The following is a 26486-nucleotide window of genomic DNA, read 5'->3' as shown; positions in this document are numbered from 1 at the left end:
GGATTTTCAAGCACAAATTTAGGGCTGACGGGTCCCTAGAGCGCTACAAGGCTCGTTGGGTCCTTCGAGGCTTTACTCAGTGCCCGGGGATCGACTTTGACAAGACATTCAGTCCTGTTGTCAAGCCCGCCACAGTTCAGACAGTGCTCTCCCTCGCCCTCTCCCGTGAATGGCTAGTTCACCAACTCGATGTAAAGAATGCCTTTCTACACGGGACCCTATCTAAAACTGTTTTTGCTGCACAGTCTACTGGTTTTGAGGATCCCACTCATCCTGGATATGTCTGTTGACTCAATAAGTCTCTCTATGGTCTCAAGCAAGCTCCTCGGGCATGGTACAGCCGCTTTACTACATTTATTCTCTCCCTTGGATTTGTGAATGCCAAGACAGACACCTCCCTATTTATCTACCATCATGGTGCCGACACAGCATACTTGCTACTGTACGTAGATGACATCATCCTCACTGCCTCCTCCACAGTTGTCCTCCGTCGCATCATATCTGCCCTATAGCGTGAGTTCAACATGAAGGACCATGGCAAGTTACACCATTTTCTTGGAATGCAAGTTCAGCACCGGGATGGATGTCTGCTTTTGTCTCAGCAACAATACATGATGGAGATTCTTGACCGGGCTGGTATGACTGAATGCAAACCCTGCTCTACTCCAGTTGACACCAATCCAAAGCTATCTGCAGTAAGTGGTGACCCAGTTCAGGATCCCTCTGATTTTCGCAGCCTAGCTGGTGCTCTTCAGTACCTCACTTTTACTCGTCCGGACATTGCTTATGCTGTTCAGCAAGTGTGTCTCCACATGCATGATCCACGGGAACCTCACTTGGCTGCCCTCAAGTGGATCCTTCGGTATGTTTGCAGGACTCTACATTTGGGGTTGGTGCTCCGCCCCTCATCCCAACATGAGCTGGTCGCCTACTCTGATGCTGACTGGGCCGGCTACCCAGATACTCGCAAGTCCACTTCTGGATATGCGGTCTTCCTTGGTGATAACCTCATTTCCTGGTCCTCCAAATGCCAAAACACTGTGTCCCGATCCAGTGCCGAAGCTGAATATCGCGCCGTTGCCAACACTGTTGCAGAAGCTTCCTAGCTGCGCCAACTTCTCAGCGAATTATAGTCCCCCTTGCAGCGTGCTACATTGGTCTACTGTGATAACATCAGCGCCATCTACATGTCCGCCAACCCAGTCCAGCATCAGCGGACTAAACACATCGAGATTGATCTCCATTTTGTTCGGGAACATGTTGCTCTTGGTGTTGTTCGAGTTCTTCATGTTCCAACCACCTCTCAGTATGCCGACATCTTCACCAAAGGATTGCCATCTTCGCTCTTCACAGAGTTTAGAACCAGTCTGAACGTTTGTTGCACCGATGCTCAGACTGCGGGGGGGTGTTAGCAAGTTATGTTTGCCTCCTAGTCTATTGTGCCTGCGCCTTGGACTCTGGATACAGCCATGCGCCAGGCTAGGCACTTGTGCTATTTAGTATGAGTTAATTAGGTTCCTAGATTGTGTTCACACCTTGAACCCTTGAGTTCTCCTGCCTATATATTGTAATCTGTGATCAATCAATATATACTATTTAGAGTTTATCTCTCTCACACATTTGCGTACGCAAAATCCACGAATTGAATCGGTTGCAGAGTGGAATAGAAACTGTTTCCCTGAAAGATTACAGGAAAATAGGTGAGAGCTATTCCCCACAAGAAAAGGTAATAACTGCTAGCGACAAGCTTTTCACATTCAACCATAAATAGAAAAGGGTGGCACAACACGGTTGGGTCCATAACAATTTTATCAGTTGATTCACACAAACTCACGTGGCATCAGTATTTGACTCATCATTTCATCATAGTTTTCTTCTCTATTTCGGTAACAATTTTATCAGTTGATTCACACAAACCCACGTGGCATCAGTATTTGACTCATCATTTCAAAACAGTTTTCTTCTCTATTTCAATTCTTCTATACATATAGGTAGGCAGTTGAACTTTACTAACCGAAGCTGCAAAAGGAACTTTGACAGAATGGGGGTTTTGTTTTACACTAAAGAGCTTACACACAAAAGGCATTTTATTATTAAAAAAACAAGTAACAGCAGGTGCAGGTTAAGATCCAAAATGAACGGAGCATAGCCAAGTCGGTCAGCAGTATACTGAACATCGAGGTCGTACTAGAACGACATTTTTCCATGCGAGCGGTGCTTCTTTCCACTGGGACAAACCCTCGCCGGGGGCATCGGCGGAAATCGCTTGCCGCTGCGTGAAACGGTGAAACCTAACGCAGGGGGAGAGAGAGAGCGGGAGAGAAAGTGTACCGCGTCAGTCGGCAATCGCCGCGGCCGAATTCGTGAGGGCGGCGGCTCGCAAATCGCAATTGCCCGTCGTCGGCTCGCAAATCGCAATCGCCCATCGTCGCCACTGGCACTCAAAGCCCCAAATTACGACTGGAGTTGCAATGGGAAGAGGAAACTATTTTGTGGGGTTTGCCACTTTGACCTACGAACTCTATAGGAAATTTAAAAGACCACAGGGGTCCAACTGCAGAAAGAAAAACAAACGGTCACGAAAGTATACATCCCGAATCCGACGCTCCATCGAGTGTGTGCGGTGGCGGCTACAGTGAGTGTGTGCGGCGGTGGCGGTAGGAGGAGACGAAAGAGAACGATGCAGGCGGTGGCACGGGCGGCGCGTGGGCTCGCGGCGGTAGCTGCGGCTGCGCGGCCGTCGGTGATGGAGGCAGGGCACCGCGGGTAGGTGCAGCAAGCCCGGGGCATCGTGGTGCAGGTGAGGGACGGGAACCTGGAGCGGGTGCTGTCGGTCATGGAGCGCAAGATGCGGTCCAGCGGCATGGAGCGCCTCATCCAGGCGCGCACCCACCTCCACGTCAAGGACTCGGAGAAGCGCGTGCTCACGCGTAAGGCGCTTATGCAGCGCGTCCGGTCCCAGGAGCTCGGCAAGAAGCTCCGCGAGATCCTCATCAAGAAGATCAGGTCAGGGCCACCCTCCCATCAAGACTCCCCTCCCATCTCCACCAATACCTGTACCTGTTAGCGCAACGCTTCTGTAGTTCTGTGTGCTTGTGCTTGCCATCTCTTGCCGGTGGATTTGTTGATCAGACATTAGTGGGTTGCGGTGACGAATTGGAATGTGTCCTATTGTGATCGCCAAGTGCTCGACGAAATGCCTGGTGAAGTTCTATTTACCACGCTTAGTGGAATTGAGTGGGTTTGCGGATTGAGTTGCGCTGAGGAGAATTTTGACTTCTGAGCGCAGTTTCACCCTGGTCCAGGGGGCTGGATTGGAAGGCTTGTGTGAGCTGAGAATCCATAGTTCAGATGGAATACTTTCATTTGCACCCAACTCATCCTTAGCTCACTTAGGCATCCACGAAACAGGTGCGCTGTATGGTAGTACCAGGATGTTGAACATGCTACAAATTTAGGAGCCTTTTGGTAGATATTTTCATGGCATGTGGTGATCCAACTTATTAGGTTGCACAGGTTTGTGTCACTAATTTGATATTGCATCTTTATCATATTTGTTGCAAATTTGGCACTCCATCCTTTTTATATACCTATCTAGCTGATTTAGGCTTGATTCTTTTAATCCCTTTTTATTAGGTTATATAATCGCTATAATTTGAGCTCCATTAGCAAAGTTCTAGGTAATCTCTTTTCTTGTCTTGTTAAAAAATGCCTAATAAGGTGAAATTTTTATAAATAGTAGAGTGACTGCACACGCTGCCCTCAGATCAGAGATTTATAAATTTCATGTGTTCACAATCAGAAGTGGAGAAAATTGCTAACCTATGACCCGAGTGTATGATCCAATAATGAATTCAATATTTTTTGTGACTCTACTGAACATAAGAGTCTAACTGGTTGGTTTAGCTCCTTATGAATATCAAAGTAATTCATAAGTTACAAATTACTTGCTCCGAAATTAGCTCCATACATGTCACATTGATTAAGAGAGTTGTCCCCTTTTCAGATAGTAATAGAGTTATCCCATGATAAGTGTTATATTTCATCTGAAGTGTTATATTAATTCTAAAGACTTCTCTACCTTTTTCTCACTGAATTTGTCTAGTGAGTAGTGAATGTAGATGCATATGCCAATGAACTTTCTTGGTGCCTCAATACATTTATGTAAAATATTGCATTTCCTAATGTCATGTATTTTCAGCATATATTCCTGTACACAGCTCATACTACCTTGCAAGTTGCATTGCCCATATACTATCTGAGTTCTGATAGGCAGCCAGTAGCCCACTATTTTTTAGTCTAACCTGCTAGAATGTTCTTGATGAATTGACCAGTTGCAAATAGCTTACAAATCCAAGGCGCACATTGAAATGTAGAATAGCATCCCAGAGTTGCCCCTTTTGTTTATTTTATAATCATGAAAATAGGTTACTAATTTACAAGTGAACATTCATTGCACAGAAGAATTGTTGCATTATACAGTAGTATTTATATGTAGTGTGATACAATAGCATTTTATCTTAGCTCTGACTTGTGTGGGTTGTGATCATAGCTATGATCTCATATTTGATTAGTTATCATGGATATTATTAGTTATGACCACGTTGCCACATTCTGATCCATCATTTAGGTGTCTGAGAATGTCGTGCAAATAGTCACGGTTGGTGATATGCCAATTCAACACCAATCATTTGGATATGTTGCTGTTTAACTTTTATTTACTATTTTTGCTTCATCAGCAAACTAATACCGTATAGGCGGTTGGTGTGTACCTTCATTGTTTGCATGAACCGTTCTCTTTATTCATTGGGAAATGATTTGCTCTATGCAGGGGCCAATGAGGGCATCAGGACATTGGCCGTTTACCGGTAGCATTTGTGTGTGGTTGCTCCGTTTTGAGCTAAGCGTTTAGTGATGTGGGATACTTCATTGATGGATCTGTAGTGCAGTTTGAGAATAACCTTGAGCAAAAAAGCTTTTGCTATATTGCATGGACGACAGATTGATGATAAAACTATTGTTTTTTTATTGTACAACTTAGTATCTATATGGATTTAATTGCTGTTGGTGCTTGACTTATGTGCGTGCAAATGCTGTATGAACAAAGTGTGGCAATGCTTAAACCATGTGTCGACACGGAATTTCGTCCCGTGCCGAGGACACACGAGCAAGCCGGAAGGGTCCGTTCGATGGAGCTGGAGATCCGTCTAGCTTCAGCGCAGAGGTGGTCGATCCTGCGCACTCCTCCCGAGATATGCCAGTCAATTTGACCCTGTAATTGACAAGGAGAGAAAGTTTATCAGTAATTAAGGGTGGAACGTGCCAGTGTTGCCAGACAGTCCCGAATGTGCGGCTCTGAGAGCCGATATGAGAGAAAATCGACTAAATAGTCGATTCCAGCATATTCATAAGAATAAATTGATTAAAGCTCACGGGGTTGTGTAAGAAAAATTAGTTATCATTCTGGATGAATATTATTGTTTAGACAAATATTGGTCACTGGCAAAAAGTATATCAATAGTAATTAGTTTATGCTAAGCCAATGACTGCAAGTAACCGAATCCCATTTTATGAAAGAAATAGTTCATCATTATTCAACCATTTAATAGAGATAAATTTAATGAACATCTTAGATCTCATCTATCGCTACGACCAGTGGGGCATGAGACAGAATCATGCAGGCCGTAGAAACAACAATAGACTCGACGACCCTAACTTATTACTAATATTAGTAGGACATGAGGCAGAATCATGCAGGTCGTAATACAATAATAAGATCATGGGGCTAACACATCTTTCAACCTATCGCTACTTCAACGATCTCGTGATACGAACTGTTCGTGAAAGCGCTCGATATCGGCTAAAACAGCCGATTCAGGCATATCGCACAGTTAATGTCATGTCCTCTCAGGAACAGATCTATCAAATAACGATCCCCACTCCATAGTGCTAACAGTGGGGTGTGAGGCAAAATCACACAGGCCATAATAACGGACCATGGAACAGTTTTTGTTAGCCAATAGATCTACTCAAGATCAAACATACCTTAACCGCACGCCATGCACGATCAAGATTGATGTAAAACAGCCGATAAAACATAACTCATCGTTTAAAGTGCAGATTAGATTAGTTTAGATTAACAAACGATGGGTTAAAAAAGATATAAGGCCGATCTAGATCAATCTCAATCGGGCGAAGTGATATTGCTGTAATTAAATAAATAATAAAAGCAATAAGCAATATCGGTAACTTAACAAATCTATCCGAAGGAACGCCACCCATAGATAGAGCCGATAACTTGACCTTAATCTAGTTCGAGCAGTGGAGGTCGACTGGATCGATGCAGCCATACTTGAAATAGACAAGAATCGATAACTAACTTATACCAGAGTCGTAGTGGAGGTCGATCGGATTGATGCAGCCGTACGAATAGATATATAAGCCATGACGGTACTTACAGATAAGCAGTGGAGGTCAACCGGATCGATGCAGCCGTACTTGCTGAAGAACTCGCCGAGATTTACTCAACTCCTACTCCTAAGGGGTGGCTGGAGCCGAAAAAGTAAATAATTGATATTTGATTAATTGTGTGTCTTTTACAATAGCTGAGGTTTGATATTTATACCCGGGACCTACGTATGACTCCTATCTAAGCACGACTCATCACAATCTTTAGCCCTAAGAGAAAATATTCTTAATTTAAGATAACTTAGACTCTAATCTTTTCCTTTTTGTAGAGTCCAACATGTCTTGTTCCGGCACTGATCGTAGCTTTCGTCGTTATCTGCTAGCACTATCTGAAGAAAGCCGATTCCAGTGCTGCATTTGAATCAGCTGGTTCCGATCTGCACGTAATTGATTCCTTGATGATATGATCTTGGGAGCTTTTGAGTCCCTATGACTCTTCTTTCAAATTTTGGTGTAAACACATACCTCTAATTTTGGGATAAAAATAATTTTATTCCAAAATTATCACGTCTGTGCCCCCGATAGGTCCGCAGTCACTAGTATAGAATCTTAATCTAGGGTCTACTGTTTGTCGCCATCTATGTTAGCTCATGAGCCCATGCTTCAAAACTTTTACGAGAGCATCATTGCTTCACGGGCACTTGGATTCATCCTTTCAGGCCGGCTATAAAATGTCTATCCGACCCTAGCGAGAGCAACTCAACAGTTCAGCCATGTTTCTCTTCTATCTGCCTCCTCGAGTGCTCCCGACTCTACTGGACCCTCTATGATCTATCCTTTTACTATGAAGATCTTGAGCGGTTAGAAAAATTTTTATGCATAGGGTGATTGTGTCGCTCATTCTAGCGCCTTGTCGAGCAAGAGGATCAGCTATTGCGGCTAGAAGAATTCTTGTGCTATCACCTGAGTCTTCTCTCCATGCTCGCAAACATGTTCTAGTGTTTGCAAGGGCTAAAATATGTGAACACCTTCCCCTTGTTTGTTCCACTAAACGTCCACCGGGAAAGCCACATGCTTCTTTCCCACAGTTTCTCAATTCACCAAGAAATTGATTGAGCATCTGTCAGGCGGATGGCCTTTCCTTTCTCTGGCACACTTTTATCAACGGGCCGACGTGATTCGGTTCATGATGACCTTCGGCCTTGTGGGGACTCGGACTCCCTTCAATCTAAAGAAGCCTGGATGGGTTGATCTCCGATCAATGTAAATTCTTCGTATCCGTCCTGTGATACTTTGTAATTTAGGGAAGCAATAAGTTCGAATCTGTTATCTCTTCGTTATCCATCCCCTGAATTTCTGGAGTGTCGATCCGCTTCCATTTCTAATTCCAATTTCACACCCCCAGTGAGATCTATCTTCTCACATTCCTAGGCTATATATATGGGCCATGGTTGTGGATCGAACAACAACCCGCTTCGTCTCAAACCTTCCGCGTCCTTAGTATAGCTCCTGCTTTTTCGTTGGTTTGAGATCATGGAGAACAACAAGAGGTTTGCTGAGGAGGCTCTCAATGGACCTGCATCACCATGTCAGCGCCATCATCGTCAGGAGGGTACACCTCGTGGTTTCCCCACTACCTCGGGGGATAGGGCTGACTCAGTTCGGCCTTTAGGGTCCTCTTCGTTAACAGCTCATCGCCAGCTCCCTTGTTATCAAAGGAGGTGGATTGACAACGACAATCTGCTTGCCTCCATTGATCGGCATGGCCAGGGTCTCGTTGAATGTCTCTCCCTCGTAGAATCGGCTTTGGCTATGATTCGTTGTCGATCACCTCCTGAGGTCGATTCAGTGGAGGATAGGTTGGTCAAGGCCGAGGCTAGAATTACGAGTAAGATATCTATCATAACCTTTGCTTCCTTTCGATTTCATCTTCAAGACTCTGATCATCTCCCCTTTGAATCTTTTTAGATTTGTCTGCCCAACTAGAGAGCCTCTGATTGGCTGCGGAGCATGCGGCGGGATTCATCAACACCAGAGGTGCCGTACCGGTGATTCTCCTGCACGACATCTCGAACCGTGTCAGGTAGGTCAGTTTGCATGGCGTTCGCCATGGTGCCGCCGTGGCATTGGCTTCTGCGCAAGCCCATTCTGGCCACAAACTTCGGTTCCTTCCCCATGGTTTTCCATCCATGGCGCACCCTGGGGATTATGAATGCCTGATTGAGGATTTCTTCAGTGCTGCTAACTCCATAGCCTTTATCTCCTAGGCTGATGATATAGTAGCCAAAGTGTTTTCTGGCCCGTAGTTTGTAATAGGTGATATTAGCAAACAATTTCTCCATCTTGAGTGATTTTTCTTTTGTTTCGTGCTCCACGTTATACACATTACTTCGTTCGTGTTTGCTTTGCTCCTATAGGCGATACACATTGTATCGGTTTTTACCCCTTTGGGTTTATTTTCGCACCAGAAGCGACACCCTTCTGGTATTGGCTATTAGAGCCAACAACCGAGCAAATTGGTTGTCCAGTACTAATCCAAACATTAGGGTAATATTCCTTCAAATATCCCCCATTTAATTGCTCTGTCGAATTCTTCTTCTCCTCTCAGTGTCTCCAAAATGTAAGTATTACTAGGCGCACAACGTCTGATCTCATAAGGTCTCTCCCAATTAGGCGACTATACCAGCTCTCTTGCTCTTGGCCATCAAGGGTAATTCATCCCCAGTGTTCTTTGGAGTCTTATTGCCATTGATCATCATAAGTCCATCCTGGCTCAAATACTTGATGCCATTCAACAAAAGAAACAGGAACCGTTGGCTAGGTCAGATAAGGTAGAGCCATCCGAAGCAGCCCCAAGAGCATTCTTGGATCAGCCGAAGAAGACAAACAACAGATCGTGGGAGCTGATGCTATTCGGCTAGAAATGTTGAGAGTGATCCATGATGTTCCAGAATTGAAATCTGCATGTCAACGCATATCTTGTGTAGAATCGATCATATTCTCTGTTATTTAATTGCACTTCTTGTTTTAGCTAAAGAGCCGATTTGATACAGCCGATCCTAGACTTCTAATCTTAATCCAATTAAGTCTGAAAACACGGCCTTCATTAAACGAATCCCTCGATCTTCTACCCTTAATCACCCAGCGTCGTATTCTCTTCGATATTGGTGAAGTGGCGCTTCACCTTCTATTAACCATGGTTGCTTTTTGCGTGTCCTGAGGCATCCGCCTCTTCACTTCATGTCTTCAAATACCAGCCAAGGGCTTCGGCCTCAAACACATCTCCATCGTAACTGTTCCTTTGCTCTCCTCTGCCTGCCAAAACCCTATAGCGGTTTTCTTCCTCCCTTCCATAGATCCAATCATCTTTCATGGCCGGCGAGGACAATCGAGGCCAGCATGCGGCGGAGGAGAACCTAGAGGAGAACATGTCGATGAACCAGCATCTCCGATGCACGAGGTGAGATTGGTAACCTCTGTTCATGATGATGATCTGTTCTGACTTGCCTATAGGTTTGTTCTAAATGACAGTCTTCGTCCTGTTCCTAGGTCCGACAAGCCTTCTGACACTGCATCTTCCGCGCTGGCTTCGTCGTCAGATTCTTCCAACTCGTATAATGGCGACGATGCCCGACGCTTCTTCCTAGAATGGAGGGTGGCCGAGGACCGCTATTCTGAGGCGATTTAGAAAAACGGCCAGCTTGAGATCCGTCTAGGGGTCTTTCAAGCGGCCCTTAATGCGGCTGAAGAGGAGGCCAGCGCCATTCGAGCGTGGCTAGCTAAGTCTGATGCCACGATGGCAGGTAAGATGAGTTCCATGAATGCTTCTACTCTAGTTTCCACTGCCTTTATCTTGATAGTTTTCTATGATCGCCAGCCCAGACGGTGCAGTTGGAATCTCTCCAACTGGCAGCGAATGTGGCCGCGGATGTCGTCAATGCTCGGGGTTCCCTCATTAACATTCATCTCCAAGATATCCTGGCCTACGCTTGGGAGATCGCCCTCCATGGCGTTCATCATGGCGCGTTGGTGGCACTAACCGCGGTGCAGGTCCAGACCAGGCATGACCTCCACGCCATGGAGGTTGGCTTCCCGGTTGGCAATGGCCCTGAGGGACATGAGGACCTGCTCGAAGAATTTATCGTTGCCGCAGAGGCCGTTGTGGACATTACATTCGCTCATGATGTAGTGCACAAGGTCTTTAATTAGTTTGTACTTAGGGTAATCCGATAAACAAAGACCCCTGTTCTTTCATGAATGTGTCTCGGTGCAATGTCCTTGTGTATGACTGTCTTTGTTTTTATTCTTTGCTCTGGAGGCGATACATATCGTATTGACTTTTGTTGTCTTTAAAGATTTTTATTTTTTTAACTAGAGGTGATACCTCTCTAGTATCGGCTATTAGAGCCGATGACTGAATGAATCGACTATTAAGTGTTGATCAAATGCTAAGATAACATCCTTTTACATATTTTTCACAGAACTTTTCATATCAAGGGTTAAACGATTGATCACCCCGGGTCAAGCATCCCATTAAGCGAAACAGAACTTCCTTTAATAGATCCATGACTTATGATTCGACTTAGCGTTCACATACTTCGGACTAAACCCATACTTCAGAACTAATGCTTATTTTTCTTTATTACATTGGCTGATGTGAAGCCGTTACTTTTCTACTAAAACAAACTCTCAGAGCCGATTGCTTGCATCGGCTGTTGGCTTTCATTGTTGATCTTAATGAAGCCTCCTTCCCATAACTTGCTAGAAAAGCATTTGAAGTCTCCTAGTTCCCAGAAGACTGGATCGGCTGTTGCGATGCTCACAGATTCATCAGCACGAACTAGCTCGACATCATCTCCATGCCATTGGATCAAACATTGATGCATGGTTGATGGTATACAACAATTCGCATGAATCCAATCACAACCAAGGAGCAAAATGTACGACCATTTTCCATTGATGACGAAGAATGTGGTGAGCAGAGTCTTACTCCCGATTGTTAGTTCGGCGTTTATTGCCCCCTGGGTCTTAGATGCATTACCTTCAAAATCTTTAAGCATCATGTCAGTCTCCATCAGATCTCTTGATCCTTTGCCAAGTTTATGAAAAGTGGTGTAAGGCATAAGATTGACAGAAGCACCTCCGTCCACTAACATCTTGTTCATCGGCTTTTCATCAACAAGACCTTTCATATATAAAGCTTTTAAGTACCGATGCTTGACTGGTTTATCAAATATTGCTTGTTGTACAACCGTTAACTTGACAACTATCTCCTCATACTCCGATTCATCGAAATTCGAATACACTTCTTGATCTGCTGGAGCTCTGAATTCCGATGGCAACAGAAAAACCATTTGGATATTAGCCGATGGTTGCTTTCTATCGGCTGTTTGCTTAGTACGCCATACTTGAGGTTTACCGGATGCTTGATCCTGTTCCATCTCTTTATTTCTTAGGCGTTGCACCTTTCTTTTCTGGCTTCTTGTTAAACCTCCTGGACACCATTGGCCTTCCTACCAAACATATTTTCTTTCGTTGTCTTCTTCTCCATAATCAGCCCAGTCTTGGTCAACAACTCGTTTTCTAAGCCGATCATGAACACTTTTATTTTTTAAGCGCCGATCCATGTTATTATGATGATATACATCTTGAGCATGGATAGGTCGACGGTTGGTTTGAGATTGCCTAAACTTCTAATACTGATTGCTGCATTCTGGATGGTCATGTCTGGTAGGCAACTTCAAACCTTCATTCCAACAATGTCTGAAGAAAGGACAAATCCAATGTGATTTAGCTTGTTTCCTTTTATACCTCTCTTTCCAGTTGACGCTGGTATTCTTGATCCTTTAACCAACGCTGATAATCCTTTTTCTTCTGCCGCTGTCACTTATTCAACAGAATCCAAGATGTAACTTGCGGCTTTGTCGTCCCTGTTTTTGACGTTCCTCCCTGCTCATATCGGCTCTTTTGCTCATCGCGACGTCTTCTAATTTTCTATACTCGTCAGCCGATATTTGCATCTTGGGATCGATTGTTTCAGCTTCTCTTGATTTGGCTGATGTTAGGACCTTAGTCTTTCTTTTGAGTAGCCCAGCATCAACCATATTTTGATCTCCTAGGAAAGGATTATCATCAACTTTCATTTTTTGAGGCGTATCAAATTTGAGCCTTCCTTGCTAAATTGCCCTCTATATATGCTCTCGGAAGATTCTACATTCATTAGTGGAATGAGAAGTAGCGTTATGTAATTTGCAGAACTTCTTATTCTTCAACTGATCAGGGAGCAACATAACATGACCATCGGGTAACTTGATCTGCCCCTTCTCAAGCAAGAAATCGAAGAGCTTGTCTAATTTTGTGACGTCGAAGTCATAGCTCTCCTTGACTCCTCTTCCCCAAGGATTTGGCACCATCACTGTCCTTTTACCCCAATTCCATTTAGCTGCAGCAACCTCTTCTTTTTCATCTTCATAGCCGTCATCGACTAAGTATGGATTGTAAGCTTCAGCCACTGTGGTACTCTTCTAGAATCAGGTATCTCTACGTATACTCTAGAATTGGCTATTGAGCGCTGCCACTCGTTGAGCCAATTGACCCAAGTTGTTAAATTCTTGTCCCAACAGTTTTTTCCACATTGGTAGCATTCCTTGAATAGCTAAAGCAGCTAGTTGTTCATCAGCCAAGTTTAATGAGAAGCACAAGTTCCTAGTCTCTCGGAACCTCTGAAGAAACTCAGTGCCCGATTCACTAGTCTTTTGTCTTATAGTTGTCAAATCAGTTATCTTCTTTTCTCTAGTCCTAGTGTAAAAATATGTATGAAACTTCTTCTCTAGGTCAGCCCAATTGGCAATGGAATTGACTGACAATGATGAAAACCAAGTGAAGGCTGGTCCTGATAGGGACAAAGAGAAGAAACGAACTCGATGGGCATCCTCAACCGATGCTTCGCCCAATTGTGTAAGATACCGACTAACATGTTCTATCGTGCTTGTACTATCTTGGCTAGTGAACTTAGCGAACTCTAGGAGCTTGTAATTTATGGGAAGAGCGACCAAATCATACCATTCTGGATATGAGCATTTATACGAAAAGGTCAGCCCTTTTGGCTTTAGATCGAACTAATTCTTCATCATCTCGGTCACCTTCAGCAGCAACTCGTCAGCATTTGAATTTGGATTTTTCTACACCTACTGACCTATCTATGGATTGAAATCCCATGTGCCTTAGTACCCTGGATTCAGAATCATGTGAAGGGTGTTATAATCTGATCCATGGTGATATCCTTATGGAACCTCTATCTGCTGGGTTCTTTACTGGCTTACTGCTTGAAGTATCTAATTATAGACATAAGGATCTATATCTCTATGGATCCTTTGAATTGAGGGTGCTATTTTTTGAGCCGACGGCGGTATGTGGCCTAATGTGCCAAAATTGATCACCTGATTCTGACCTTGCCCCACCGTCTGTTGCACATGTTGTACTGGCGGTCCAGGATTACACTGTATCCGATTTGTAGTAGTTCCTTAAGCCTGTTTAGATGAACCCTGAACTGCCTGGACATCACCATTACCAGCTGGTGCTGCTTCTTAATGGCTGGTACCGACTTAATTAGTCCCTTGGGTCGACAGATCTAGAATATTGTAATAAGTCGGCCCAACTTGACCAACTGGAAACCCATGAATCGCTTCTTTCATGGCGTTGTGGAATGTGTCCAAGAAAACTTCATTTTGGTTTGATATGACATCATGAACAGATTTGTCTACAACTTCCGTAAAGAAACGCCTATCTTCAGCTTCAGTTGTATCTGTCTGCCCGTGTAATAGAACTCTTGGTAGTGGAAATTTCTGAACAATTGTGTTGTCACGTGTTTTGGTGTAGGACAACAAACATTTGCTCTAAAACTCTTCTCTAACTTTTGCCGATGACATCTTTATCTCTATTAGGTAGATCTTCATAATATAGCATAAGGATGTCTTTGTTGTTGTGAACTGCCATGACGATTGTGGGGTCCCACCGAGCATGCCAGAAACGTGTGTCGACACGGAATTTTGTCCCGTGCTGAGGACACACGAGCAAGCCGGAAGGGTTCGCTCGATGGAGCTGGAGATCCGCCTAGCTTCAGCACAGGGGTGGTCGATCCTGCGCACTCCTCCTGAGACATGCCAGTCAATTTGACCCTGCAATTGACAAGGAGAGAAAGTTTATCAGTAATTAAGGACGGAACGTGCCGGTGTTGCCAGACAGTCCCGAATATGCAGTTCTAAGAGCCGATATGAGAGAAGATCGACTAAATAGTCGATTCCAGCATATTCATAAGAATAAATCGGTTAAAGCTCATGGGGTTGTGTAAGAAGAATCAGTTATCATTCTGGATGAATATCATTGTTTAGATAAATATTGGTCACTAGCAAAAAGGATATCAACAGTAATTAGTTTATGCTAAGCCAATGACTGCAAGTAACCGAATCTCTTTTTATGAAAGAAATAGTTCATCATTATTCAACCATTTAATAGAGATAAATTTAATGAACATATTAGATCTCATCTATCGCTATGACTAGTGGGGCATAAGGTAGAATCATGCAAGCCGTAGAAACAACAATAGACTCGATGACCTAATTTATTACTAATATCGACTCGACGACCTAATTTATTACTAATATCGGTGGGGCATAAGGCAGGATCATGCAGGTCGTAATATAATAATAAGATAATGGGGCTAACACATCTTTCAACCTATCGCTACTTCAACGATCTCGTGATGCGAACTATTCGTGAAAGCACTTGGTATCGGCTAAAACAACCGATTCAGGCATATCACACAGTTAATGTAATGTCCTCTCATGAACAGATCTACCAAATAACGATCCCCACTCCACGGTGCTAATAGTGGGGTATGAGGCAGAATCACACAAGCCGTGATAACGGATAATGGAACAGTTTTTGCTAGCCAATAGATCTACTAAAGATCAAACATGCCTTAACCGCATGCCATGCACGATCAAGATTGATGTAAAACAGCCGATAAAACATAACTCATCGTTTAAAGTGCAGATTAGATCAGTTTAGATTAACAAACGATGGGTTAAAAAAGATATAAGGCCGATCTAGATCAATCTCAATCGGACGAAGTGATATTGCTGTAATTAAATAAATAATAAAAGCAATAAGCAATATCGGTAACTTAATGAATCTATCCGAATGAACGCCACCCTTAGATAGAGCCGATAACTTGACCTTAATCTAGTTCGAGCAGTGGAGGTCGACCGGATCGATGCAGCCGTACTTGAACTAGACAAGAGTCGATAACTAACTTATACCAGAGTCGTAGTGGAGGTCGATCAGATCGATGCAGCCGTACAAACAGAGGTATAAGCCATGATGGTACTTACAAACAAGCAGTAGAGGTCGACTGGATCGATGCAGCCGTACTTGCTGAAGAATTCGTCGAGATCTACTCTACTCCTACTCCTAAGGGGTGGCCGGAGCCAAAAAAGTAAATAATTGGTATTTGATTGATTATGTCTTTTACAATAGTTGGGGTTTGATATTTATATCCAGGACCTACGCATGACTCCTATCTAAGCACGACTCATCACAATCTTTAGCCCTAAGAGAAAATATTCCTAATTTAAGATAACTTGGACTTTAATCTTTTCCTTTTTTTATAGTCCAACATGTCTTGTCCCGGCGCCGATCGTAGCTTTCGTCGTTATCTGCTGGCACTGCCTGAAGAAAGCCGATTCCAGTGCTGCATTTGAATCAGCTGGTTCCGATCTGCACACAATTGATTCCTTGATGACATTATCTTAGGAGCTTTCGAGTCCCTACGACTCTTCTTCTAAATTTTGGTGTAAACACCCTGGTACACGAGATGACTGGAAGAAAACATAAATGAAAAATCTCGTTTCTGAAAAATGTTTTACACAAGTGATATCGTTTACAAGTTACGACAAGTACACAAGTGAAAAATGTTTTACACAAGTGTGGCAATGCTTAAACCATGGGAATCATCTCAATACATGTTCCTATGCTCATTCCAAGCTTATGTAACTTTGCAAACTTTCCCTTCTCTACATGTATCTTGTCTTTCTATTCCGTCTTTTTCCAAATCTCTCTCTTAAAAAAAACGAATCCGGCAGGAGAGAGTTGCCGATTATATTAAAAAGTAGATGAAGCCCAGACTCAAAATAAACATATACAACTTCAGATAGTTGGATTGGGACATCAATACGCGCCGAAACCCCAACTCAAGGAAAGAGAAAAAGAAAAAAAACACTGGCTGATCGGAAAGGGGCATCGACACGAGCCGTAACTCAAAAAAGAACACACGCTCTTAACTAAAGAGTAGAAGCTCAAGAAGTAATACCACTAAAAGCATAGTCCGTTCTCAAATTAAAACCTAGTTTGCTCTAAAATAAAGGCCCCGTTCGCTTCACTGAAAAAACAAGCCGAAACAATGTTACGGCTGATTTGTTGTTAGAGAAAAACACTGTTTCGGCTGAAAAAACAAGCTAAAAAAGACGGATTATAAGAGAAACGAACAGGGTAAAAAACCTAGTTCACTCACTAAAGCATCCATGGAACGGTTAAAAGCACACACTAACCTAGAAAGGCTAAATGGGTAAAAAAAAAGGTAGGTTCAATTCCTGCTTGCACTACCTAAAGACAGAAACAAAGGAGGGAAAGAAGACATTATGTGAAACTTGTTTTTGGATTCTCATCGAGAGTGAATCCCTCTAACACAATGTTTTATGAGAAAATCTTTGTAGCCTAGACACTATAAAGTGTGAAAATCTTAGTCCCTAGACAAGAATAGAAAGAGCTTCTTTACATGCTCAAACAGAGTCTAAGGAAACATAGCTATAGCAAGGTAGTGTTTGAGAAAGTATGCACAGTCACACAGAGTAATATTCCTGAGAGCTACCCGCACAACTAAAAGTTTTAACTTTTAAAATAATCAAAAAAAATATTTTACTATAACTCTAATTGTGGGTCATTCGTTACTTTTGAAGTCGTAAGCAAGTGACCCTCACAATTCATTTTACCTGCAATTATTTATCTAGTTCCAAAATCTAGAATTTGGATTTATTTTACTGATACAAATTGAATTTAGATAGAAGGGTACATCGTACATTATTTTGCATTGTTTGCTACTGTAGTAACTTCGCATCCTAGCAAAAACTAATGGGGAGACAAAGAGAAGTCGATGCCACGTTTCTCTCGGGCTTCTCTGGCTTTAGAAGCTCGTAAAATTGTAGCCTGAATGCCCGAACTATGAGCCCTCCACTCTTAACAATTGTAAGGACCTGCGGTAAGCAGGCGGTCACTTATCTAGGGGTGAGGTATAGCGTTTGTAGGGTGCAAATGCACTCCAAAAGTTGAAAAACCAGTGACTTTTGACTACAATTTTACCATATATACAACCACAAGCTCTAGGACACAAGCATATACACCCACACGACAAGTGCATCTACTCCACTATTTTAAATATATGACATTTTATTTTGTAAATACATTATTTTTATTATGTATCTAGACATAGTATATATCTGAGTATATAGCAAAACTATATGTCTAGAAAGACCAAAACATCTTATAATTTGGAATGAAGTGAGTACTTTATAGACTAAAGCCATATTTGGATGATCCATAGAGCTAATAATTAGTTGCTAATAATTAATTTTTTTTATCAAATAGGCCAGCTAATAGTCTAGCTAATTGTTAGCTGGGTAATAATTAACAACTATCTCATTAGTTAGGCAAAACAACTAATAGTTAGCTATCTAATATTAGCTATGAACTATTAGGTAGCTATCTTTTAGCAGCTAATCAATCCAAATAGGATCTAAGCTATTTGGCTTGGAACATGACATTTTTAAACTTTTCAAAGTTTAGGTATAGGTCCCGTTCGGCTTGCTCTATATTTGGTTTGTTTTTTTCAGTCAGAACAGTATTTTTTTCTCACAACAATTTAGCTAGAACAATGTTTTTCAGCCAGTTTCAGTTAAAATTTAGCAAGCCGAACGGGGCCATAGACATGTCCTAAATTTACACACACCCTCTTCAACGCTGTTGGTCCTCAGATTTAACGTTGGTGGTCGTGACGCTATGTTCTTGAGTCCAGTGAAGCTCCTTCTAAATTTACGACTCAAGATATCAAATCCTCAAAGACACACACCCATTAGACAGTCGAGGAGAACGCCGACTGTACTATCAGAGTGTGAGAATGAGGATTTGCAATGTCTTTATTGTGGCTATTTCTCTCGAGAGCCCAGCGTCCCAATGGAGGCATCACCAGTGTTTGCATCAGCGGAAGTGCAGTTTTATTCTAAAGAATCCTTTTGTGTACCGGTGTTATCAAGCTCTTTGTAAAGCCACCTTGCTGGTTCTATTGCCGTAGCCTTGGAGCTGCAAGTTAGTTCTTGGGATAGAATTCCCAGATGCTTGTACTTTGGTTTCAATGCTTAATATATTTGAGTTCTTGTAAAAAAAACACAAACTGGCCCTTTAAACAAGATAAACAAACGATTAAATGGATACGGCGTATCACCGTATAGCGTTCAAACGATATCTAAACAGACTAAATGATCGTTTAGATGAGTAGTGCTTATTTCCAACGAAGAAATGTAAAACAGAGCAAACGAAGAACACACGGTAATAGAAAAAAGTGGAGGAATAAAAAAAGTGGAGGAATAGACACCCACATATAAATATTTTTTTTGAAGTAAACCCACATATAAATATGGTAAAGACTTTATTACGAAAGGCCAGGTTAATCCATCAGTCCGCACACCCGCGTCCCACCCTTCTCTCTCTCAGTCGTCTTCCTTCTCTCCTTATTCGCCCACCGCATGCATGGCGCCCGCTCTCTCTCTCCCCGGCGGCGACCTCCTCCCCGTGCCCGCACCATCGCCCCATCTCCTCCCCCACCGTTAGGGTTCCAACGGTCGTGGCGAATTCAGCTTTGGCGAGGTATGTCCTCCTCCTCCTCCACGCCCGCGCCACCCCATTCTTCCCAAGCTCCGGCGGCCGTAGAAGAGAAGGGGTGTAGGGGAGAAAGACCGGCCAGGCGATGGGGAGGCCAGCGGGCGGTTTTGGGGCCTTGGTTCTGAGCTAGGCCGAAGCGGGGGCGCCATGGCCATGGCGCTGGCGATGGGGAGGAGGGGAAGAAGGTGGCGCCGCGGACGGCTGGGCGATGGGACCACGAGAGGAAGAAGATGAACCTGGTAGGAACACGTGTGTGGAGCGGCCGAGCGTGCGATAGCCGTATCCTATAAATATTGATATTATTATTGTATTGAAATCTAGTTAATTTTAGAGTCTGTCTACCCAACAACCATGTGTTTTATGTAGTTTCAACACATGAATTTTTTTGCACCATAGAATTAAAATCCAACAGCCTACATCCTCCTTCTACCTCCAGCCTTCTTCTACCTCTAGACAATCATAAATCAAAAGATCACAGATCCATAGATAAAAAAAACATTTTTTTTCTATGCAAGGACAAGAGGACAAATCGGTTTTTTCCCACTAAAATAGGAACAGGAAGCGGTGCTCCCGCTCCGATCCAGAACGGGACAAATCAATTTTTTACTGCTAGAGTGCTCCCGCTCCGATCATGAAGCGGTGCTGCCGAAACAGGAAGCGGTGCTGCCGCAGTGATCCAGAACGGGAAGCGGCCGGCCATGAGCAACACCTGTGAAAAGAGAGAGAAAAAATCCATATGTTTTTTTTTCCACTAAAACACACTGTAATTTTAAAATTAATCGACCCTTGAAGAATAGTACGCCTACCTGGCAGCTTCTACACGAAAGCTGCAGAAAAAGTACGCTAGACAGAGCCAGAACCGAGAAGAGGCTCGGAAAATCTATCATCTATGGATGGTGGGCCACTACCCGCAAGAAGAAGCTAATAAAGCGATTCCGTCGCCGAGAGGGGAGAAGCGTTCCTGCACAAGGTCCATCGCCGAGAGGGGAGAAGCGATGGAGGCGGCGCCGAGCGCCAAGCCGAGGCGGGAGCCGCCTCCCATCCCTCCCAACTACGTCAGCCTCAAGCGGCTCCAGGAGCTTCGCCTTAAGGAGGAGGAGGAGGAGGAGGAGAAGCGGCGGCGGGAGGAGGAGGCCGCCGCAGCCAAGCGGGCGGCGGCGCTAAAGGCGGAGGAGGCGGCCATGGACGCCGCGGTTAAGCGGGAGGCGGCACTGAAGGCAGAGACGAAGGGCCGCGCAGTCTCGCGCGAGGCCTTCTGCGGGGTCAAGGAGAGGCATCGAGGAGGGCGCGCACAAGGGCAGGGCCACCAGTGGGTGGCCGTGGGGTATGGGGCACCAGCCACGACCCCGCGGCCAACGCCGACGTGCGGGGAAGCTGCGGCACGGGAGAAGGAATGGATTGTAGAAGGTAACCGTGGCAAGAAGGGGCCGGACGATGCCGCGGACAATGCACCCCATCCCCATGGCGGATGCAAGTCGCCGTTGAAGGGGAAGGGGGAGGGGAAGAAGAAGGCCTCCTCGTGCCATACTGTAGGCGATCCAGGTAATCTGGCCGAGGCGGCGGCTCCTGCAGCATCGAACGGCGGCAAGCCGGAGAAGAAGAGCGAAATCAAGGCGATGGGGAAGGCCTCGGCCGCCCCACTCGATCCGGGGAAGGCGGCCGTCGCATCATCCCCAGGCCACTTGACTTGCAAGGGGAGGAAGGGCGCGGGTGGCCGGAGCGCAGAGACGAGCCCGGGCGATGCTCCGGCGAAGACGGCTGGTCCGTCGCTGCCGCGAGGCGTCAAGTCGGGCAACACGGGGAAACCGAGACCTGCAGCACCCAGGCTCGCAGACGCCGCGACAGGCCGCGATTCTCCGGAGGGGAAGGATGCGGCTCCGGCCCAGGCCCCTCCCACCTCGGCCGCCGATGGCAGCAGCAAACCGACCGTGGAGACGAAGCCCGAGGGCCTAGTTGAAGGGCAGCGCCGGCAACCGGCACGATTTGGGAGGAGGTCGGCTGAACCCTGGCGCGGCCGCGGCAATGGGGCTGCAGAGCCCCACGGGCGTGTGTGGGTGCCCAAGGCCAAGGCGGCGGCGGCTGGATCATCTGCTGGCACCGGCGACAAATAATTGGGTTGCCATTTCGGGTAGTAACTTGACTATGCTTTTGCTTAAGTGAACACTTGACTAGTGCATGGATGATGTGGGAATTTTTTTTCCCCGAAAGGACGGCAAAAGCTTTGCCGCAGATCTTATTAGATGGTGAATGATGTGGGAAAATAATCGAAGCCATGTTCTTCAATCAATTGCTGTCAAGGCATTTGTGTTCTGTTTCGAATCTGAAGCAAAAATGGAGACTGAATTATTGCAGAATTCTCCCCCTGGTTGATGGCGATACCATCCTACTCTCCCAGTAATTACAAAAGTTTATCATCCAAAATGCTTTTTATAAGGCAAATCAAAACATCAAGCTCCCTCCCAACTGCTTGATAGGAATATAACATATGGTTCTATTGCCTTTGAACTAATGTTCAGCTTCTACGCTCCACCAGTTACATAGAACTTGGTCTGTCATCTTCCTCTCGGCATCCTAAAGCGAGGGGAAGTACCTGCTCAAGCCGTAAGGAAGACGGTAGAACTCCTCGCTCCTGGCATCATACTTGTAGGACTTGAACTTCTCCCACCAGAACCAACCCCTGTCCTTCTTCACACTAACCTCCCAGTACAGGTGGGTGCAGTCCAGAAGGTAGGCCAGTATGGCGGCCACCGTCGCCGGCGATGAGAAGATGACATTGACCATCACATTGAACTGCAATGGCAAGTAGGAGAAAGAGGTGAGAATGTGGAAGTTTAATGGAATTTGTTTCGTCTATGGCATCGAGTTCGCGTACCGCGACTGAATGGGTGTGAACTGGTCCGAAGCCAAAGAACATCTCGTAGACCCGGAAGTACTGTGGGATTGACAGTCCCAGGAACAACGAGATGCTGAGTATGAACTTTGTTCTCAAGGAGTTGAGGTTGCAGTACTGAAGGAAGGAGAAGCCTGCACCAGCTGTTTCAGGCAGAAAGCAAGTTTAGATCAACAAAACACGGTATGAAAAAACGTCAGATTCTATACTATGATGGGTAAAAGTCAAAAACTGTCGTGGATGCTGACAGTTAAGGCTTACCTGCATAAGCCCAGAGGACACAATACAGTGCAGAGAAAAGCGGCAATGGAATGGATGCAAGAACCGCCCCGAATTTGCCTGTTGATTTGCAGTTCGTATCAGTCAGGTGCAATAACTAACCATGAAATGCTGCATCATTATCTAGAAAAAAACACATGAAAGGCTGGAGACTCCTGATATAGTGCTAAAAGTTTCAGAGAATGAGAGAGCCTACTAAACAATGAGAAGAAAATCATGAACAAGGCTGAGATCTTTATAACTCGCCGGCTTCCAACTCGCGTCACTGCCAACAGGCCTGCATTCTCACTTTGAAAGCAACAAAGGCAGGTTACTTCAAAGCTTTCAGCTTGCTAACTGAGATTATCAACTGATTAAAGTAGAGTGCATTACACTGAAGCAGCTGTTCCTGTCAGTGTACCGCACATCCCGTCCAGTATGATAGATATGCCCTGATATTTGTTGGAAGTTGCTTTCCAGTCAGTGAAAATCCTTGTAAAGGACAGTTAGAAGAACTGAACATTTTGATTATTTGATTACCTCCCAGCCAACTCCACGCGAGAACACAGAGGGTGGGGTGAACGTCGCGCCTGAGTATCTTGACACTGCGATTAAGGTGCCGGTAGACTGCATTGGAAGTTCCTCGTCATCAGAGTCAGCATAGGGTACTCTTAGGGACATATTAATCGGCCTTAGAACAAGCAATTGTATTGTTCAAGATGCTAATGCTATTTGCTTTAACTATTTCGCGTCCTTTTGGAATGTTGCCAATGTTTACTGAATTAGCTTGAGACAATTTCACGTCCTTTCGGAACGTTTCCAATGTTCACTAAAATCTTTACCAGGGACTATTTCGCATCCTTACTGACGAAATAAAAGAAGAACACAGTGCGTGTGTACCTCAATAAGTGATGCAAAAGAAGCAGCCATCATGGCGAAGCAATCCTGGAAGCAGAAAATCGGGTATCCCCACTGGAACGGATACGGAAACCTCACCCTGTTCGGAAGCAGAAATCAGACAGAGCACATCAAAGATCGGTGCACTGATTGTGCTTCACAATTAGCATACCAAGGTGAGGCCTCGATGATCCCGGAGCGGTCGGTGCGGCAGGTGAACTGCGTCACGGGGCCCCTCTCGTTGTAGGCGCCGGCGGCCGTCAGGATCTCGGCGTAGATCCACACGATGATGACGGTCACCAGCACGGCGCACCGGCCGAACACGATGCTCCCCTTAGCGAAGTAGTGGGCGGCGTACTGCAAGGCGGAAAACGGATGTCAGTCGCTGCAGAAGCCATGGCGCCGTACGGTCGGCAGGGTAGGGTAGGGTCATCCTCCACCGCCAGCCACCGGGTTGGTTGATGTTACCTCTGCGAAGATCACCACGAGGACGAGGGCGGGGAGACCCACTTCGATGCATTTGGTGACCTGCAGGAGAGACTAGACTGATTAGCAAGCTGCAGCAGCGGCCAAAGAAGACGACGAGACTACTCGGCCGTGCCGCGAGCTCACCCCGGGGAACGCGAAGTAGAAGAGTCCCAGGCCCGAGAGCGTGACGAAGGGGACCGCCGCGAGGGGGCTCAAGAACCTGAAACGCACGGGCCAGGGCACAAGATGACAGCGACAGCTTCAGTACTCAGTACAAGAGCAAGATGTGTCATTACCAAAAGAAAAGACTTAACCTTATGAAGACTCTCCATATGCCGAAGAAGCCGACGACGGCCTGGAAGACGCCGGCGATGATGAGCGCGCCCTGGAGCGACCTCATCGTGAACACGAACCTCTGAACAGGCGGCACCGATGGAATCGATCAGCTGCGGTGACTGAAGAAAGAACAGAGGAAGCAGAATCGATCCTTAGCGTGTAGTGCGTGTGCGTGCGCACCTCGAGAGGGTCGATGACGAGCGCGTATCGCGGGCTGAGGATGATGGCGACGGCCGGGTAGATGTAGGTGTAGGAGCCGCTCATCACGGCGGGGAGCCGCGTGCCGAAGTGGACCTGCAGCAGCGTGTTGATCCCGGAGAGGAACAGGATGGTCTGGATCACGATCGCCTTCTCATACTGCATGCGTGCGTCCATCGATCAGTGCTCGTCCGTCCACAGGTCCGGGCAAACGAAATAAAGGGGAATGGAGAAGAAGTCAGTCAGTCAGTCAGTCAGGCTCACATACATGGCCGCCGCCCATGAGCGGGACGATGATGGTGGCGATGAGGACGGTGGTGCCGAGCATCACCAGGTAGTGCTGGAAGCCCACGAGCACCGTCGTGACTGCAGCAGATCAGCACGGAACGACAAGCGGTTCAGAGAGCCCACGGACCATCGACCCACCGGCCGGCGTTATCAGCGCGTGGAGGCGGGTGGCAATCAAAGCAAAGCAAATAAAAACCAAACGGTGACAGGCAGCTGTATGTAACGTACGCCATGGCGGGGGGCTGGTGATGCAGAAGTCGAGGCCGGCGAACTGCTCCTTGACGGCGTGCACAACCAGTTCATCGGCCTTGGGGGGAGGCATGGCGCCGGCCGGCCGCGCGGGCTAGCTCCTCGCCGCGCGGCGGCGCACTGCAGGTCTGCGAAGGAAGACGAAGGAAGAGGGTGATCCGTGGGAGATGGGGACGGAGGAAGACGAAGGGGGAGGGGGAGGTTTGCGAAGAAGCGGTCGGGGGAAGAATCGCCGGAGCGGCTCCCCTTTATGTAAGCCCGGGCTTCTGCTGTCGCGTGCGTGCGTGCGTTTCCGGTTCACTGCAGCTGTGCAGCATCAGTAGCCTTTTCAGGTTTCACCGCACCACGTCCTAATCATCAGGGACCAGTTTGTTTTCAGATCAATCATCTGTTCTTCTTAATCTCTATGTATGTACTTAATTAATTAAAAAATAAAAAGAAAGGGAGCTGCTATACGTACGGATTACTAATACCTAAGTGGGCTGAAGCGAGTGGCGGATACAGAATAGAATTGAAAGGGGTTGATCTCTTCTTCTTCCTCTCTCTCTATTTTTCTTCTTTTCTCCATTTTTTTTCTCCCTCACCCTCCCCATATTTCCATTGGATCCGCCCCTGGCTGAAGCTGACATTTTGTTTTAGCCGTCGGCATACACCAGTCCAATCTGCCCGTGCACTAGTTTAAATTTTAGCAAAAAAAAATGGAGCAGATTTTGCGTAAACAAAGATAATAAAGAAAACAAAATGCAAACACAGCTAGTAGAAGAAGCACCGCCAATAGGGACGGAGAGATCCACTGCATTTGAAATTTGAAAGAAAAACAAAACAAAGGAAGCAATGAAAACTGAACAGCACTTGCTTTTATTTTCTTTTGTCAATAAAATTTATTTATAGTAAAACTTTGTTGTCCTTTCGAAAAAAATAAAGAAAGCAGTATGGTAACGGAGAAACAGTTTTGGCAGAAAAGAAAACAACACGAAAAAAGAAGCAACCGCACCTGACAAGCCTTACCACATGTTACCACCGTGTGCTAACGGAGAAGCAACTTTGGCAAAAGAAAAAATAATAAGAAAAAAAATAAAGCAATCACACCTAACGTCGATGCTGTGGAATGCCACAAGGTTAAAGATGGTTAGTAGGTGTTTGGTTAGAGACATCAAGTGCGATGTGATGATCCTATTTTAGCCTGTGTTTGATTCAGGGGCAGATGTGTTGGATCCATCTCTAGAGCAACGGGAGATGCATGGATCTAGCCCAAAAAATTGAAGGGGCAGAGGCATCCATCTTTGTTCGTGTCACATTGCCACTCGTTTCCGTTGCGAGACGACGCACACATGGCCGTGGGTGCGGGGTAACATTGCATGGCTCTTGTAGGATGGGGCGGCCAGGGTGGGGCGGCTCTAGCGAGGTGGTGCGACAGGGATGGCTCTGTTAGGGCAGCACAGCGTAGCTAGGTCGGGGCGGGCCCAGTAGCAGTCGAATCAAGCAAGATGAGCGTTGTCCGCGT

At 45.6% G+C, this 26486-nt stretch overlaps 2 protein-coding genes and 1 pseudogene across 2 annotated transcripts; 2 read left to right on the top strand and 1 right to left on the bottom strand.

Moving 5' to 3' along the window:
• Nucleotides 1–524: 524 nt before the first annotated feature.
• LOC136452490 (uncharacterized mitochondrial protein AtMg00810-like) lies at nucleotides 525–1106 on the top strand. Its single transcript, XM_066453103.1, has one exon. It carries the CDS (start codon nucleotides 525–527, stop codon nucleotides 1104–1106), a length of 582 nt encoding a protein of 193 aa, XP_066309200.1.
• A 1574-nt stretch (nucleotides 1107–2680) lies between these two features.
• LOC136474140 (uncharacterized) lies at nucleotides 2681–5058 on the top strand (annotated as a pseudogene).
• Nucleotides 5059–21718: 16660 nt separating this feature from the next.
• Nucleotides 21719–25214, bottom strand: LOC136474118 (nucleobase-ascorbate transporter LPE1). The gene is made up of 14 exons (XM_066471729.1): nucleotides 24962–25214; nucleotides 24714–24811; nucleotides 24428–24604; nucleotides 24226–24326; nucleotides 24056–24131; nucleotides 23912–23971; nucleotides 23616–23800; nucleotides 23447–23543; nucleotides 23087–23173; nucleotides 22940–22998; nucleotides 22764–22855; nucleotides 22550–22627; nucleotides 22271–22431; nucleotides 21719–22188 (listed from the first exon to the last, which is right to left on the bottom strand). Exons 1-14 carry the CDS (start codon nucleotides 25053–25055, stop codon nucleotides 21970–21972), a joined length of 1584 nt encoding a protein of 527 aa, XP_066327826.1. The 5' UTR covers nucleotides 25056–25214; the 3' UTR covers nucleotides 21719–21969.
• Nucleotides 25215–26486: the final 1272 nt, after the last annotated feature.

This window comes from Miscanthus floridulus, chromosome 1 (genome assembly GCF_019320115.1).
Source record: "Miscanthus floridulus cultivar M001 chromosome 1, ASM1932011v1, whole genome shotgun sequence".
Classification (NCBI taxonomy): Eukaryota; Viridiplantae; Streptophyta; class Magnoliopsida; order Poales; family Poaceae; genus Miscanthus; species Miscanthus floridulus.
Note: the sequence above shows the minus strand (reverse complement) of the source record. Positions and strands in the feature narration are given on the sequence as shown.